The sequence below is a fragment of the Gallus gallus genome, chromosome Z, assembly GCF_016699485.2.
Source record: "Gallus gallus isolate bGalGal1 chromosome Z, bGalGal1.mat.broiler.GRCg7b, whole genome shotgun sequence".
Lineage (NCBI taxonomy): Eukaryota > Metazoa > Chordata > Aves > Galliformes > Phasianidae > Gallus > Gallus gallus.
The window spans coordinates 26,406,453-26,423,382 of NC_052572.1; the positions used below are offsets into that span (position 1 = coordinate 26,406,453).

General features: G+C 46.2%; 1 protein-coding gene across 26 annotated transcripts in view; it reads left to right on the forward strand.

Annotated features, from left to right (window-relative positions):
- Positions 1 to 16,930, forward strand: part of KANK1 (KN motif and ankyrin repeat domains 1) — a 117,328-nt gene that overhangs the window by 88,114 nt on the left and 12,284 nt on the right. For 19 of the 26 annotated variants that reach the window (XM_015280064.4, XM_025144645.3, XM_046905208.1 and 16 more), the window contains 3 exons: positions 2,575 to 5,220; positions 15,710 to 15,928; positions 16,728 to 16,836. In XM_015280064.4, the coding sequence (XP_015135550.2) occupies positions 2,575 to 5,220; positions 15,710 to 15,928; positions 16,728 to 16,836 (2,974 nt within the window). The other 7 variants (XM_040655365.2, XM_025144648.3, XM_025144649.3 and 4 more) reach the window with 5 other exon arrangements.

Sequence of the window (16,930 nt, forward strand, 5' to 3'; positions counted from 1 at the left end):
GATTCCAGTTTGATGCTTATGACTTAACTTGCAATTTGCATGTCTTTCTAGAGAGTTTTTGAATTTTTTTTTTCCATAGATGCATTGCTTCTTAAGTCCTAGGACTTTCTGAAGAGCCTGTTTCTTCCTTCCTCATCCTACAGTTATGCATTGAGCCCAAGGACAACTTGTCAGGGGCTGCTTGACTTCAGTGGTGTAGTAATGGGAGAACCAGGGATGTCATTGCATAGGAAGAAAAGCAACCAGACAAGCAGAGGAAAGGGTCACGGAAGAAAGGGAGAACAGGAAAAGTTGGTACGATGGAGCTTGAATTTGCAAGGGCTGGGTGAAGGGACCCATCGTCATCCAAGGCCAGGATGAGGGATGAAGGTATAACCGTATTTGGGGTTAAAATTTATGGAACAGGCAAATGGATGCAAGTTGAGAAAACGGATGAGAAATTCCATGTGTGGGAAGAAGGCAGAAAAAGACCGGGAAACTACAGGCAGGGGGAGCTGGTGTGAGAGGGGATGCAAACCATGGGGCTGGAGGGAAAAGGAAGGGTGACTAGCCTAGGGCAGGGAGCCATGGAAAGGCGACACTGCAGAGCCAGGAGGAGAATCTGGGGACAGAACACTGAATTTGGGGAGGAAAAGCAGTAATGTGGGGAGCTGCTCTGTCTCATTCCCTCCTGTTGGCATTCTTTGGAGACCTCTTCCCTTCCTACCCTTGAGGCAGACCTGCTGGAAGGGTCTGTGTGCTTCTGTGCTTGGAGTATGCGTGTATACGTGTATTTTTGCTTCCACTCTGGCATTCAGTTGGCTATTTTGGGTGCATCTATAAGTAAATACCACGGCATACCGAGACTCTGGTGTTCCAGCAGAAACATGTGGTCTGGGCGGGGAGGGCTGTTTGTGTCCCTCGAGCAGTCGCTACACAGGCAGTGCCGGCAGGACCACGACAGCAGTGTGCTCACTGCCTGCTCTGCTTGGCGTCCCACGCTCACCTGGTGCCAGGGAAGGCAGCGTCCCCGCACAGCATCCTGCTTCGGGGCATCCTGCGGTAGCCAGAAGCGTTAAGAGAAACGCTTGTCATGAAAGCAGTTACACTGTCTGCAGACAGAGCAGCCTTCCTTAAGCATGCCAAGGAAACTGGAAAAACAGGAGCCTTTCCCCCCCCCCCCTCCTGAACCCTTTCAGTGCAACATTAAGTCACTTCCTGTAGTTGCAGCAAGCAGGTTTTTTTTTTCTTTTCCTTTTTTTTTTTTTTTTTTTTTTTTCATTTTCCCGAGGCTTATATTCCTTTAAGAGGACGCGGCGCTCCGAACGCAGCCTCGTTGGGAACAAACCCGGCGACGGAGGCTGCTGGCGGGGCAGGAGTGGGGTCCGGGGCGTGGGGCGGAGCGGCGGCGGCGCTGCGCCTCGTAGCCCTTCACCGTTCCCCGGCCGCGGGCGTACGGCGGCGCAGAGTGCGCGGGGAAGAGCTGCTTTCCAGCGGTGAGAGCGCAGCCTATGAAATCGCCTCGCCCTGCCAGGCCAGGTTTGCGCCGGCGTGGGAGTTTTTTTTCCTTATGGGGTGAGGAAGGAGCGAGTGGGAGGCTCTGGGGAACTGGTTTGTGGCACACGCAGCTGGGACAGCACGGAGCCGTACTGGAGGCCTAGTGATACGTGGCTGGAAACTTACAGCGTGGGGGCAGAGGCATGTGGCTAATTCAGGTAACCGGAAAGCTGACTTCTGTTATTCCTCCGGTGCCTCTCATAACTTGCAGCAGTTGTTTTTCTCAAGTGGGACGGGAGCAGCAGGCTGAGTAGCAGCGCTGTGCATAAATACTCAGCCTGCAGAAGCACAGCAGACCTGGTGCGGCTGCGTTCAGAGGGCTGTGGGGACAGGCGAGTCCTGTATTTGGGCTGCGGGCACTTTTCCTGGCTGTGGGACCACTACTTTCTCTCACGGCTGTGGGACTGGGGGTCCCAGCATGGGGTCTCGGTGTTGACCGGGAGCACTGGTGGAGTTAGCCAGCAAGAGTGAACCGGCGTCGCTGCTCCTGCAGCTGTGGTTCTGCAGGCAGTAGAACAACCGTGGATCTGTCTGACATCTGATGGCACCGGTTGTATAAGGAGAGGGTTGGAGTTCCTGTTCCCACAGCCTGTTTGAATGTACCCTCCGGACAAGTTGGTCTCCAGATGAGTCACGCAGGGCAGTGTGTTCCTCAGGCCTTCATCTGATGGCATATTGTGCGTGAAGCTTGTGTTCCACAGGAAGGCTGGAGGGACTTGGGAAGGAATCACTTTCATTTGCTTGCTGTGCCACTTCTGTACCACTCCAGTAGCATAAGTTATCAGCGTGTACATGTACATATCTATACCTCTGTGCACTTCTCAGCATTTGAAAGCCTATTCATTAGCTTTTAGGAAGTTAAATGAGATGTAGTGCTGAGGGTAGATCAGCGGGGTGCTGTTTTGCTCTGAGCTGCAGCTGTGCTTCTGCCTCCAGCACTGTGAGCACCCATCCTGGTTTGTGTATGTGTGTTGCTGCCTAGTTTACTCTGAGGCATAGTTTCTTACCCGTTTGCTCACTGTGTTTCTTCTCTTCCAGAAAAAGAGGAAGTTATTATAAATGGAAAAGATGAAAACGAACGGAAATACCCCTATTTTGTGGAAACACCTTATGGCTACCAGCTAGACTTGGATTTTCTGAAGTACGTGGACGATATACAGAAGGGGAATACCATTAAGAAATTAAACATCCAGAAGAAGAGGAAAGCAGTACCAGCCTCCACAAGTACCAAGAACGCTGGTGGCCATTGTGGCGACTGGACTTCCACAGAGTCTCTCTCTTCTTCTAACAGTGATGAGAACAAGCAGTCTTTCTTGGCAGCAAGGAGTCAAGTAGTTTCATCTGCAGCTGTGAGACCATTGGCTTCCTTTGAGGCATCTCCCTCCTACTTAACCGTCCCCGAAAGTAAGCAGCTCCCTCCTCCTTCCCCACAGCTTCCTCGGCACAACCTCCATGTGACAAAAACCCTCATGGAAACACGCAGACGACTTGAACAGGAGAGAATGATGCAGGTAATGCCAGGAGATGTCCGTAGGCCGCGACTTTCCAGCTTTGGGGGCATGGGCTCAACGAGCTCCCTGCCTTCTTTCGTTGGGTCCAGTGGGTACGGTCACTTGCCTCAGCAGCTCCACAATGGTTACCAGGGGAATGGAGACTTCGGAGCCTGCTTCGGCTCCTCCTTGGGCAGTTCCATCCGGCACAGCCCGATGAGTTCAGGAATTTCCACACCAGTCACCAACGTGAGTCCAGTGCATCTGCAGCAGATCAGGGAACAAATGGCAATTGCCCTCAAGCGCCTCAAGGAGCTTGAGGAGCAAGTGAAGACCATTCCTGTGCTGCAGGTCAAAATCTCAGTGTTACAGGAGGAAAAGAGGCACATGATGGCAGAACTCAAAAGCCAGAGGAAATCCAGTCAAAATGACGTCTATGGCTTCAGAAAAAGATCGTACAGTGCAGGGAACGCGGAGCAGTGGGAGCACCTGTCTCAGGTGCGAAGAGGAGGAGAACTTTATATTGACTGTGAGGATGAGATGGAGAGTGCAGAGCAGAGCTCTCGAAGGGTAGAGGAGTTCAGGCAGTTGACTGCTGAAATGCAGGCTCTGGAGAAAAAAATCCAGGACAGCAACTATGAGGTTCCGTCAAACCTTAGAGAAAGCCTGACAAAAGAAAGCCGATCTGTTGCTGTTGGTGCTGACGAAAACATGAACGATGTGGTTATTTACAACAGATCTTCAAGGCAACACAGAGAAGTAGCTGTGGGGACAGAGAAAGAAATGAGAGAGTCTGGGGTTGGGGTGACGGAGGCCATGCTTGGCTTGTCGACAGAAGTTGAGAAAGAAATAGAGCTTCAGCAGCAGACCATTGAAGCCCTTAAAGAAAAGATTTACAGGCTGGAGGTTCAGTTAAAGGAGACAACCCATGACAGGGAAATGACCAAATTAAAACAGGAGCTGCAGGCGGCTGGATCTAGAAAAAAAGTAGATAAAGCCATGATGGCTCAGCCCCTTGTCGTCAGCAGAATGGTGGAGGCTGTGGTACAAATGAGAGACCAAATGGTTGGAGACCACGTGCATGTTGCTGATTCGTCTGTAGGCAGCCATTTGCAGATGAGCAGCGTGGGCACCTCCTGCAGGCCAGCGGTACGGAGTACGGCGGCAGGCCCTGAGCTGCTCATGAGCCGCTGGCTTGTGAGGGAGAGGGCAGAGATGCGAGACCAGTGCACAGGGAGGTGCGTGGAGCTGCTTGACAAGAAGGTGGGTGTGGAGACCAGTGTCTGCGAGACAGGCGTCAACACAGAGGAGTCCGTTGGTGACCTGAGTCTCTGCAGGACAGCACGGGAGGTCCGGGAGACGAGGTCGATCGGCTGCGGGGACTGCTCAGTGGATGTGGTTGTTTGTGCCCCAAAGGAGTGCGTCTCCCGCCAGACGGCCACAGAGACTGTGTGCAGGGCAGAAGCCACAGTCATGGCTGTGCCTTCCACTGCCACCCAGCAGACCAGCACGGCTATGGAGATGGTGAGCCGATGCACCAATACAGAGGCACCGGTGGCAGTGGACTGTGGCACCAACACTGTTCCAAGCAGCCGTGACCAGCAAACCAGCACAGTGAGTGTGGAGATGCGGACTGTGGCAGTTGGGGACGGCCGGGTGAAGGACATACACGCATCTGCTAAAATGCGTTCGGTTGGAGTAGGGACCTTGCTTTCCAGTCACCCTGGCTTTGAAAAACTCTCTGTGATAAAAACCAAAGACTGCGGTGTTGGGCAGATAAACATTAATGAGAACTATCTAGTTGGTCTTAAAATGAGAAGCATTGCCTGTGGTCCCCCTCCCCTGGTGGTTGTACCGACCAGTACCAGGAGCATTGGTGTTGGGGGTGATCCAGTGTGCGAGTCCGTGAGCAGCCTCCTGGAAAGCCCGCTGCCTCCACCTGAGCTGAGGACGGGCTTGGATCACTACATTGAGCGTGTGCAGAAGCTGTTACAGGAGCAGCAGATGCTGCTTGCCGAAAATTACAGCGAATTGGCAGAAGCCTTTGGTGAGCCACACTCCCAGATTGGATCACTCAATTCACAGCTGATCAGTACCCTCACATCCATCAATTCCGTCATGAAATATGCCAGCACGGAGGAGCTGCGGAGCCTGGACCTTCAGAAACAGTGCATGGAGAAAAGCACTGCATCAGGTAAGCTGAGTTTTTGGCATATGTCTGTGCCACTCCTTGCTAGCACAGTGGGTCTATGCTGTGCAGCTATAAAAGCTTGCCACATTCCATTGAAGCTAATGTGTAGTTCTCTCAGATAAAATGCAGAAGGTGGATTTGCTTCAGGGTGAATCTGTTCATTATTCTCTCCAGCCCACTGCTGGAGAGTGGATCTCAAGAACAGGAGGCAGTTACTCATCTCACAGAAACCAGGCTCTAAAGGGGCTGATGACTGGGTGATCGAGTGTGGGAATATACAAGAGAAGTATCTATAGGTATGCCACCCAAGGCACAGACTCCATTGCATAACTGAGCGTATCAGTTACCGTCTGTCTGGAATGTTGTCTTTCCCTTAAATTTGGAATGCAGTTTTAAAAAGTTAAGATGCTATGTCAGATTGTACAGAGCCGTAAGTCACATTCAGCATCTGTGACAAGCTAACTTGTTTCCACAGAGTTTGCAGCATTTCTCCCATTTCCTCCACTCCTTATTCTTCGCAGCCAGGGAGCCGTGGGGTGATTTTCCCTTTCCAGCAATGTCAATTGCTTTATAATGGGCAACTCCAGAGTGGCTTCACAGAAACCACATCTTGTGTTTTCTCTGTTCTAATAAGTGTTTGTCCTAATCCCTAATTAGAGCTTCATGTTTGAAAGGCATAAGCTGTAATTACTTTTGGAGGTTTCGGTGACAGTCAGGAAAGGCAAGATTTGAGGTTTAAATACTTCTTCCATTTTATGTATTAGCTGTAAAATCCATGCAATTAATTTGAGGGATTTCTTTGTTCCCTGGGGTAATGTAGCATTCTGTTTGGTTTTTGCTTGATTGCTTGGGTTGCTTTGGCTTGGTTTTGTTGTTGGGGTGTTTGGGGGGGGGAAGTGGGGGAGGAGAAGGGGTCGGATGGTAAATTAAAGAAGAATGCTCTGCTGGTGGATCCAGCCACATAACCATTATGTGTATGAATGTTAGCTTACTGGACACGAGGCTAGCAATGACTAGCAGTGACTTAGAGTCTTCTTGGTTTCTCCATGCACTGAGAAGTTAAGGAAATGGAAAAAAATGTGTGCAAATGCACCTGTATGATGGGTGCTGAATTGGAAAAAAAAAAATTGAGTAACTACTGTATAAAGTCAACATAATAGTATTGCTAGTGGACTGCTATATAAAACTTTTCCAGCTTATTTACTGTCTTAAAAGTTACCTGTTTTTGTTAAAAGGCAGCTTGGTACATCTGGTTATTTCCAACGTTCGTGTGCTAAATTGAACCATCCATTAATTCAGTGAAGTGAAGTGTTTAGCTTTCCATAGAAAACCAATAAACAGCATTTATGTAGCAGTAAAGAAAATGTATGATAACTGCCTATACACATTTAGTATGATACCTGTATCTGCAATATTGCTATCCTCCTGGTATTCATTTTGTATTTTGGGCTTCTTATAAATAATGAGTATCTACCGAATACCGAGAATGTCCTTAAAAACAATGAACCAGATTTTTAATGACTGTAAATCCTCAGTTCCTTTCCCTACTTTTACTGCACAGTATAAAATGCGTAGTCTGGAGACTCACAAGTATTTAGACACAAGTGGAGTAATGGATCATGTTTTACTAAACATATTCGTGCTTGGGTTCAGATTTCACATTCTTGACAAAATTACTTTGGAATAATTTTATTTTAACATGTAATGCCATTATCTTTAGTGGCATGTGCTGAGTGTAAAATCTCTTTTATTTTTAGTCCGTTGTGAGAAGTAAATGCTTTGACTTAGTGCATAAATCATGCTTTGGGCTATAACAGTTTAGACCCATGAAGAATTAGAATAAGAAGAGGTCATAAGCCTGAAATGTTTCCCCTTCTCTTCCTATTAATTTTGAAAATACCCTCTTTATAACAGTTATCTACTTTCTGCTTCTGTCTGTGGTTTTATGGGTCATAATTTCTTTTTTTTTCTTTTTTGCTGAATGTTTACTTCTGCAAGCAGTGGAACTAGTAAAGTTTGTTTGTGCTCACAGATTGATACCATACAGAACTATCTGAGCTCTTACAGTGTCTTTCCACTTGCTGAATGTTTGGGATAGGGCTCTTGGGGCATCTTGTGTGTGAACTAAACCATTACCCCTTTTTCCACGCCAGGAATCTCGGCCTGATGTATCTGAAGCTTGTATAAATACAGAAAATTAAGTTTGAGTTATTGAAAGAGGCATGGCCTCACAAACTTCGGCTTCTTAGAAAAACAGGCTGAACACAGAGGCAGAAGCAGCTGTTTTCAGGTTAGCGGCAGGAGTGTCGTAATTACTGTTGTATCCAAAGAGGTTCCTTAGGAAGTGCCTGCTAGAGGCAGGTACAAGTTGGGCAAAAGTACTGAAGCTGTCTCTGAGGCATACAGTTTTGATGCAGCAGCATCTGGACAGTTTGCTGTGTTGAAATTAAGAAGTAACGTCTACGGATATGAATTTGCACATTGGTCAAATTCTGTTCTTTGTACAGATTTTTCTCATTTATCCCCTTGGAGAAAGGGCAGAGGTGCCTCTGGTCCCACAGTTCATAAAGGTTTGTGAGCAGTGATGTCAGTACAGGTGATACAGAGCTGGCACGGGCTGCATCTGTGTCTGCCCTTCCTGGAAGCAGTCCCAGCACCAGGGATTATCTCGGAAGTGGGTCTATCAGCAATCTGTGTATTGCTTGCTGCAAAATAAACATCTTCACTTCCGTAACTAAGCAACTCCTACTCAACATAGGCGCTGTCTTTCAGAAGCCCTAGTGGCGTCAGGGAAATCAAACCTGCTGCCCAGACAAACCAATTTTCACTCTGCACAGTGATTTTAGCCAGCATTGGCACCATGTTCTGTCCGGCTGGATCATACAGATGGGGGTTGCAAACCTTGATGCTTACTGATCTTTGTTCTTTGTGCAGCCAGACTACAGGTCTAAAAGGCAGGAAAGTCTGCTTTGTTTCTCCATTTATTCTTAAATAATTATTCACAAGTTTCTGAAAGTTGCACCTGACTGCATGTAATGCATTTTGCAAAACATTATCTGGAAGCTTAATGTGACTTGTAGAGTTCTTTTGATTACACGAACTTTTCACAAAGAAGTCTTGTAGGTGAATGTCTTTCACAGGCAGGTAATTGGCAAGATTGTTTGTTTAAATCAACTGTTCTACTCCTGCAATGAAAAATTTCCTGAGCATACTTGGTCTGAAAATGACTGATTCTCAGCCTCAGAAATTCTACGTTCTCTTTTTGAAAGAATCACTGGTATTTGCAAGAAAGGAGGTGACTTTTGAAATAAAGATTTGAGGGAGAGAATGAAGTGGGTGTCAAATAGTTCTGGAAAGGCTCATGGGGCTTACGTAAACATGCCATGCCATCTGGTGAAAACATCTTCCTGGGTTTTCTACTCCAGCTTTCACTGAGAGCTGAGAAGGCAAGCAGAGCGACAGTGGACGGGTGATGGTATGAGATACCTTTAGTTGTCCAAGGCTGGTGTGTACCACCAGTGAGGTATTGAAGCCATGGTTGTCTCACTCTTCGCTTCATTCATCATGGAAAAAACAGGAGTGAATTGGAGAAGGGTGTTTTTATTTCACTGCTCTTCTGCGTGACAAATTTGTCTTCAGAGACTGTCCCTTGGTGATCACTAGCCCTAATCCTGGCAGCATAGGTCATGATAGTGCAGCTGAGGACTTGAGGCTCGCCTGAGGCTCAGGGGCATGGCTCTGTTGAGGGTGCTGGCTTACCATTGTAGATCACAGTAATTACTTCTGGGCGACTAGATGAAACCCTCAGCTTCGGCTCTTGATGCAGATGTGTATCTTAATCAGGTTTAGGTTTCTGTACAGATGTGCTTGTTTACCCCCTCTCTCTCTGCTAGGAAGAAGGGGAACGACATACATGTTTTTAATATTCCCTGAAAGGCAAGGCATAGTGCAAAGCAGTCACACAGATATCCCATCTGTATTCCAGATGAACTGTATTTCTTCATGTGTGTCTGTCTGGCATTTCCAGGAATACGGTGCCTCTTGTACATTTTCTGCATCTGCTGACCTGCTGCTAGTATGCAAAACTTGAATTCCCATGTCATTTGAAAATGGTAGTGACCTCTGTATTAGGAGTTGAGGGGTTTAGCTGGGTTTTGTTCTGTTTTAAATACCCATCTATTTGTATCAGAAGAGAAGCAGAGATCTGGTCAGTAATTGTCCTGTAAAGATATTATTCAAGTTAATCTCCATAAACCTCTTTAGAGAGGTTTGACATGCCATCCTTGGTCATGTGTTAACGCAAGCTTATTGCTGCTATCATTATTATCATCACAACATTTGCTGTTTTCATTCAGTAGCAGCATGAAATGTTTAACTATTTCCTCATTTCTGTTGCAGCTAATTAGGAGTAGAAATTGCAAATGGTAGTTTTGTTTTTGTTTGCTTGTGTCTTTGTTTCTGAATTGCTGCCTTAGAGAGAATACCTGTTTCTCTGCTGTAGTGTCTTTGGTAAAAATCCCTGTTTCCTCCCTAGACTGTGGCACAGGAACACGATGCTCTGGCCTTGAGCCTTGTTCAGAGTTCAACTCCCATGGTAACGGGCACAGCTGTGCATATTTAATGTGAGAAGATTCCCATATTTCCAAGGAAGTGCTGTCATATTCGAGATACAATAAGCCATCATCTGATGTAGATAAACTGAGAAGGTAAAGCTGAGGAAGGAAAAAAATTAAAATCACACTGATTATTGCTTTGTTCAGCATCATGAGATGGTTTGAGCCACCACTTGTCAGGGAAAATAGGCTGGTTTTCACTTTGCTCCACATGTACTGGGACAAGGGAGGACTTCATAAATCACAGAATCACAGAATTGTAAGGTTTGGAAGGGACCTCCAGGGATCCTCGAGTCCAGCCTCCCTGCAAAGCAGGCTCCCTACAGCAGACTGCACAGGTTGGCGTCCAGGCAGGTCTTGAATATCTTCAGAGAAGGAGACTCCACAACCTCCCTGGGCAGCCTGTTCGTGTGCTCTGTCACCCTCACTGTGAAGAAGTTCCTTTGTGTATTGGTGTGGAACTTCCTGTGCTCCAGTTTATGGCCATTTTCCCCTTGTCCTGTCCAAGTAAGTGTCATTTTTTCTCCAACCAGTGGAGATGAGCACAATGAGGTGGTGGGTGGTGTGTTACAGCTCCGGTGACAGTGACATGAAAGCCATGTTCCTGATGGCCATGCACATCTGTCACAATACAGAATGAAAAGTATCTCAATCAGCTCATCTGCATGAATTGGTGGATTGAGGCCAGGGAATTGTGGATGGAGGTGAATGATGCAAGGCTTCAGTGCCTTGCAGACAATGGTGGAAATGTTGGAATGTTGAAATGTTCGCACCAGGTGAGTCCCATGAATGCTCACAGAGGAACTCCATATGCAAATTCGTCAAGACCTATTGAACCAATACAAGGCTGAAGGTGACAGCTTCCTAGATCACGTTATTACCAGTGGCAAGATGTGGTATCACCACCATGAGTAAGAGTCAAAACAACAGTCCATGGAGTGGTGATGTGTGAATTCCCCAACAAAGGAAAAGTTCAGGATGCAGTGCACTTTGTTTTACGTACCAAGGACTGTCTTTGGGATAGGTGGTGCTTCCAGATTTCATGCAACCTGGACAAACCATCAGCTCTGACCACTACACTTCAGCTGACTAAGATGAAGGCTTGAAGTTCCAGAGTCAGGCCAGAGAAGACATCTTTCTCCTGTAACATGACAATGCCAGGCCCCATGCCAGTTTGAAGATACTACATGTATCTGCTGTTGTTTCAATGGAAATAAATAGGAGGTATTACTTTCAGAGTGACCTATCTTCTAACAGGTCCCTGGTGGTGTCCCTGGGAGCAGCTGGTAGTAACAACATCTGGAAGTGCCAGGGCTTGAAGTAACTGTGTGTTCTTTCAGCTATCATATAAGAAGGCCACATGTAGCAATTTTTTGTTCTGAAATTTTAGATCTGCTGCCTTTTAACGTACGTTAGCTGAAAAAATGCAGTTATTCTTTTGGAGATGACACATTTGTGAGATTGGTGGGTTAATGTCAGCTGTTGCGAATGTTTAAACAGGGCATATTTGCTCATCACTGCCTCGTTATTTACCTTAGTAGAATGTTGTTGTTTGGTTTTTTTTTCCATTAATAGTTCTGATGCGTAGACTAAATGGAAACTGGACTAAAGTTTATGTGAAAAAATAACTTCTTAAGGAGAAAGCAGAATAGTAAGTTTTAAGGTTACTGTAGAGCATTTTTGACTGCAGTAATTTCATAGTGAGCTGAGTGCTATAATGCAGAAAAATTCATGCGGAATGTTAGAAATTTTGTTGCTGTATATACTACAGATAACGCTCATACAGTGTCTTTAACAGAGTTTCAGAAGTTGTTATAGGCCATGCTGCCATGAACTGAGCACAAGTCCAGGGAAAAAAAGGGTACTTTTTGTTCCATCCAGTTCTCTCAACCAGCCCAGCGCATGTCTTCATGGCTCCTTGTGCTGTGATAGATGGGAGGTGAGGTCTGCAGTCAGGAAAGGAAGTAGCGTGTTAGTAACAAAAACAGTTCTCAGGTGCCAGAGATGGCATGTGTTAATCTGGCGTTGATGTATAGCAGTTTTGCTGTCCCTCTGGCTTAAACTGATGGGATGTACCAAAGGAACGCGAGTGATTAAGGAGAGAAAGTTCCCTCTGAGAAATTAAAAACAGGTGTTCTTGTTCCTTCAAACCACTGGGACTGGAAGGACGAAGAAACTTTAGTCACTTGTCTCCCTCTGAAATTGATGAGAGTGGCTTTCTGCATGTGGGTTTATGAATGATTGAGGTCTACAAGTTTCTTGTTGGATCACGCTTCTAAATGACCTCTGAACTTTTCAAAGATCCTTTACTGCATTGCAGAATACGGTTACACATTCCTGGCAGTTACCAGCTGTGGTTAACTGCGCTATACCAATACTTAGAACCTTACTAAAATTTGCCTTGTTTGTCCACAACAATAAACAGAAATCAGCGTGGTAAGTGTACCTGAATGGTAGCCTGGTGGTGAGAATGGCTGTGATCGATCTGTTGGCAGCTTGAGAAGGACTCTGTGTAAGGTTTTCACTTCTTTGCCCCACAGCTTCCTCGAGTATTTCTTGGTGAGGATGAACGGCAGTGCTCCTTGCGGGCAGAATGAGAGCAAGTGGGCGTGCCTGAGATCTGCATGAGCTGAGATGAAGAGTTTATTTTAAGGTCCATGTGGACTCACAGTAATCTTTATTTAGGGCTTCATTTCCGCCCCATGAGGAGCTTGCAGCACATCCAGCCCTGTCTCCCTCCCACAGTCTGGCCAAGGAAGGGGGGACTTGGCTCATGACACTTTCTGATCCTTGAATTGTTGGCTGTGGTACTGGGGAGCACAGCAGCTTCCTTAATCCCTTTTTCAGCTGCTGCTGTCGAAGCATCTTTTTCAAGACGCAGGCGGTTTTGCTAAGGGGAGCAACTGAAAGCTGGTGTTAAATGCTAGCTAATAGCTTACAGAATTAATGCTGTGTTGGGTCCTGAGCTCTCTTTCCTTGGCTCTTGGGTACTGTAGGCTCAGTGAGTGCTCGTGTCTTACAGCTGGGTTGGGAGAGTGGATGTACTGGCCAGTTTTCTAAGGCAAAGTTATTTTTGTGTGCTTCTCCTCACACCTTTGTGTCAAACCCTTTTGTCCGGTGCAGGAGGCCAAGCAGGGTCCTTTTCTTCTTCATTACAGTTCACAGATAAGATGTCCCAGATAACACCTTGAACACGTCTTGTTCAGATTTTGCTCCATCACTGGTAGGAGAGAGGTTGTGACACACAAGGAAGGAAGGAAGTCTGCCCACTGCCATTCTGCTTTTGAGTCCTACCCAAAGCTCTGTCCCAGGGCACTAGAAGGGAGGCTCCTGAGAAGAACCCAGATGGGCTTGAAGCAGCATTGCCGATGGGCTTGACGTGGCTTACAGACGTAGCAGGTTGCATGCAGGTGCCATCTGTTCACCCTGCCAGAGCCCCACTGCTTGCCCTGATGCCTGGCAGAGGCTTCAGCTGACAAACTAGAGTAATTTTTGAGGCACTGCATCTGCAGAGATGCAGATCCTTCTTTAAAGCCATGTCACTCTGTTTCTCCGTGTCCTCCTCACAGTGGTTGGTGTGTAAAGGCTGAAGCACATGGAGTTGCTTGGATTTATTTTTCCTCTTATCCAAAACTGCTGCTCTGCTTTGCAAGCCCTGCAGACCTGCCTTCTGCACCATCTGCCAGAGGAGCAGGGGTGGGGTTGCATTGGAGGAGAAGGGGCGGCCCAGCCTGTGCCAGCATCGCTGGCATCCCTGCCATGCATCTTCCTGCTCGGTGCAGTGCATCTTGGTGCAGAGGGGTTATCAGTGCCCAGGCGCCAGGGCAGGGCTGTTGGCTTAGCACCAGAACTGTATTTATAACCTACTGGACAAGGCTGGCCAAGGCAGCCACCAACAGTGACAGTGGGAAGCGGTTACTTTGTTTGGCAGTCTTTAATTATGGCTGTCATTGCTCCAAGCAAGTGGACAGGAAGGAGATGGTTTCCTTGTTTTTCATTTTGAAAATCTGTTGGTTTTGGCTCAGTGTTCCGCACATTAATGGCTCCCTCTTGCTTGGTTCTATGGCTGGCTGATGAGGGGTGATGATCACCACCGGGAAGAGACCTAATCTCAGTCACTGCTGTGAAGTGAGGATGGGTGGGGAAGCAAGGCTGGATGTGGCCACATGGTGTGCCTTTGAGTTTTCGGGACTGCTGCTTCAGCCTGGGCATGTGGGAGCATTGCTGCAGGGGCTAGTGTTGCTGCTGGACCCTGGGGGTTTTTCTACCCTTCACAAGAGGGTTTCAGTCAACCTTGTGCCTTGTATAAGTATCAGCTCATCACTAGAGGTCTTGAGGCTTGCAGAGACCTCCTGCCCTCAGTGAAGGGAAACTCATCCTGCAGAAAACCTTGCAGCTTCTCATGAGGCAAAAGCTTTTTGGTGTCTGATCAGTGATCCAGCCCGTAGTGAGTTGTTTGCTGGTACCACGCCACGTATATCAGCAGACAGCCTGCCTGTCTCTGCTAGTGTTCAAATGACAGCAGGGTGAAAGCTGACTGGCACTGTACCAGTGCTGGTTGTTGCTGGGCACTGGCAATGGTAGAAATGTGATCAAGGGTCAGTTTCAGTTTAGCTTGGAGAAGCTATAAGCAGTGGTGGAATTGGCAATAGGTGCAGTGACTGGAAGAGACACCTTAGAATTGCGTGTGGCTGAGAATGCAGAGCCTGGGGGATGTGGATGGGAATTGGGCAGAGGAAAAAAACTGTAGTGAAGTTACAGGATTTGCAGTGATGAACTATGCTGTGTCCTTTTACAGAGGAAAGAAAGTGGGGTGAAACCAGAAGAGGGAAAGGCTGTCTAGCAAGAGCAATGAAGATGTCAGATGTGTTTTGTTATAAAAGGGAATACTTGAAATTTGCATTAACGCATCACGTTTGCATCCTCTTCAGTGTCACTGTTCTATCTGAATGAGGAAGCTGTAGCTTAATTCTTTACAAATACAAAGAAAAAGTCATTTCTGCCTCCCCTGAAAGTTTAAACAAGCCTTGAAATAGCACAGTAACATTTCAAAGTAAATTAAATCCCAGGTTTTTGGTTTTTTTTCCCCTCAAAATACCAGGAAGATTATTTAAGGAATAATGTATGCGTTTAATAAAAAAAAAAGTATGTTTTGCAAACAGAAGTATTTGTGCAGCTTTGCAGAGCAGTCATAATAGCGCAGCTGGAGGAGCTCCAGGGGAATCTATAAAAAGGTCTGTGCGTAATTAGTGCTGGCTTTTAAACACACAGAGGGAAGAAGTGAGAGGATGCCAGCAAATTAGAAAAAACGTACAACCCAAATGTTTGGGATTTGGTTTAAATGTGACTACTAGCTCAGTGCAGTCCTATTATATATATATATATATTATATATATTACATATATATATATTACATGGGTGGGAATGTATGTAACTTTCAGCTTTGCTGGCATGCTAGCAATCAGGAAAGTTTCCTGAAAAGTTTCTGCTTTTGTAGAAAAAGCCATTTCTTGTTGAAAGGAAAAGTAAAGAGGATGCAGCTCTTCCAAGAGGAATCCTGCTTGTCAGGCAGGTCAGCAGGGAGCAGCTCGGTGAGTCTTTCCTGAGTCAGGTGGCAAGAGCTACGCTCCATGCAAGAGCTGAGGGAGAAGGAAAAGGGAGGGATGCTCCTGCCATCCCTTTGAAGACAGCATCTTCACAGTTTTTCCTTGCACTGTATATTTCCTTGGAAAGAAAAACTTGGAGCTGTTTTTTTCAGTTTCTGAAAGCAATCGCCTTTTTCCTTCTGGGTCCTCATAACAGAGTTAAATGCTGGTGGTAGTGTTGCCCTAAAGGATTTGGTCTGACTCCTCCGTGATCCATGCTGTCTTCCCCGACAGGTGCTACCTTGGAATACATCCCTCACGGCCAACTTGCAAACACCCACTTAACTTCAAATTTGCGAGCGCTGAAATTGGAGCAGGACGCAGTGCCTGCTCAGGAGGAGAAGACGACTCCTCTGGTGGAAGCTGCTCGGGGAAGGAAGTCCTTTTCTTCTCAGGACAAAACTCTAGCTGCAATTAACCTGACAGATGACCAGCTTGCCTCTGGCCTTTATGGTAATAACTGGCTCGCATTCACCTTTCATCATGCTGATGGAGTTTGAACGTGAAACACAGTTTAAAGCAGGTCTTCAGGATTCCTGAGACAGCGACAGCAGAAAAACTTGAAGTTTTAGGGAAAATGGTGCCTTTTGCGTCCAGACACTGGTTAATTTTTAAGTGAAAGAATTCAGTGTGTCAGTGAAATACCATTTAACGCGTTCACGGGGAGAATGTATTGCAAGAAGAGGGGTTAACAAAATAACTTCAAAACTAGAACTTGCATGGAAGCTTTTCCTCTTTTACGTCTACAGATTGGTGTAAAAATTATTTTGGTTAATGCTAAAAATCTAAAAAAAACAACCTTGACTAAAACTCCCCACGCTGTTGAATAGGTTATTGTTAATCATGCTGTTTGTACTAATGAGTTGCTTCTGGTAATGGGCTGCTGTCATTTGACACCAAGAATTAAGATTTTCTTGACAGAGCAGAATAATCCATTTCAGTACTGAAAATCTGCCTCGGGCAGCAAATAAAATAATAAAGCTTTCTAGAAACATCTTAAAGATTGTCAGCGTGTTGGAGGGTAAGAAAGCTAGACTCTGTAAGTCTTCTGGTTATAGAGTTGGTTTTGAAAGTGCTCTCTGTTTCCAATGTGCATATAATGCCGTGACAGTATATATAAAAGGATCTCAAAGCCCTGCTCAGCTGATACATTAAACAGCAAGCTGTTTGTTTTGAAAAAGTGAAAGCTGCAGCCATCAAAGCTGACTACAGATTTGTACTGAAATATGTGCTTTGCCTGTCTTTTCAACAGTGTGTAGTAACAGTGAAAACACACTCAAGTCTATCATGAAGAAAAGGGATGGAAAAAAGGATTTGAGCAACACCAAGAAGAACCTGCAGTTTGTCGGCATTAACGGCGGGTAAGGGACCTGTCTTAAAGTGTCTGTATAGTTGAGTAATTGCACTGCTGTCACAGTAGGAAAGAAAGGGAAAAGTCCGTGAGTTTATGCATGG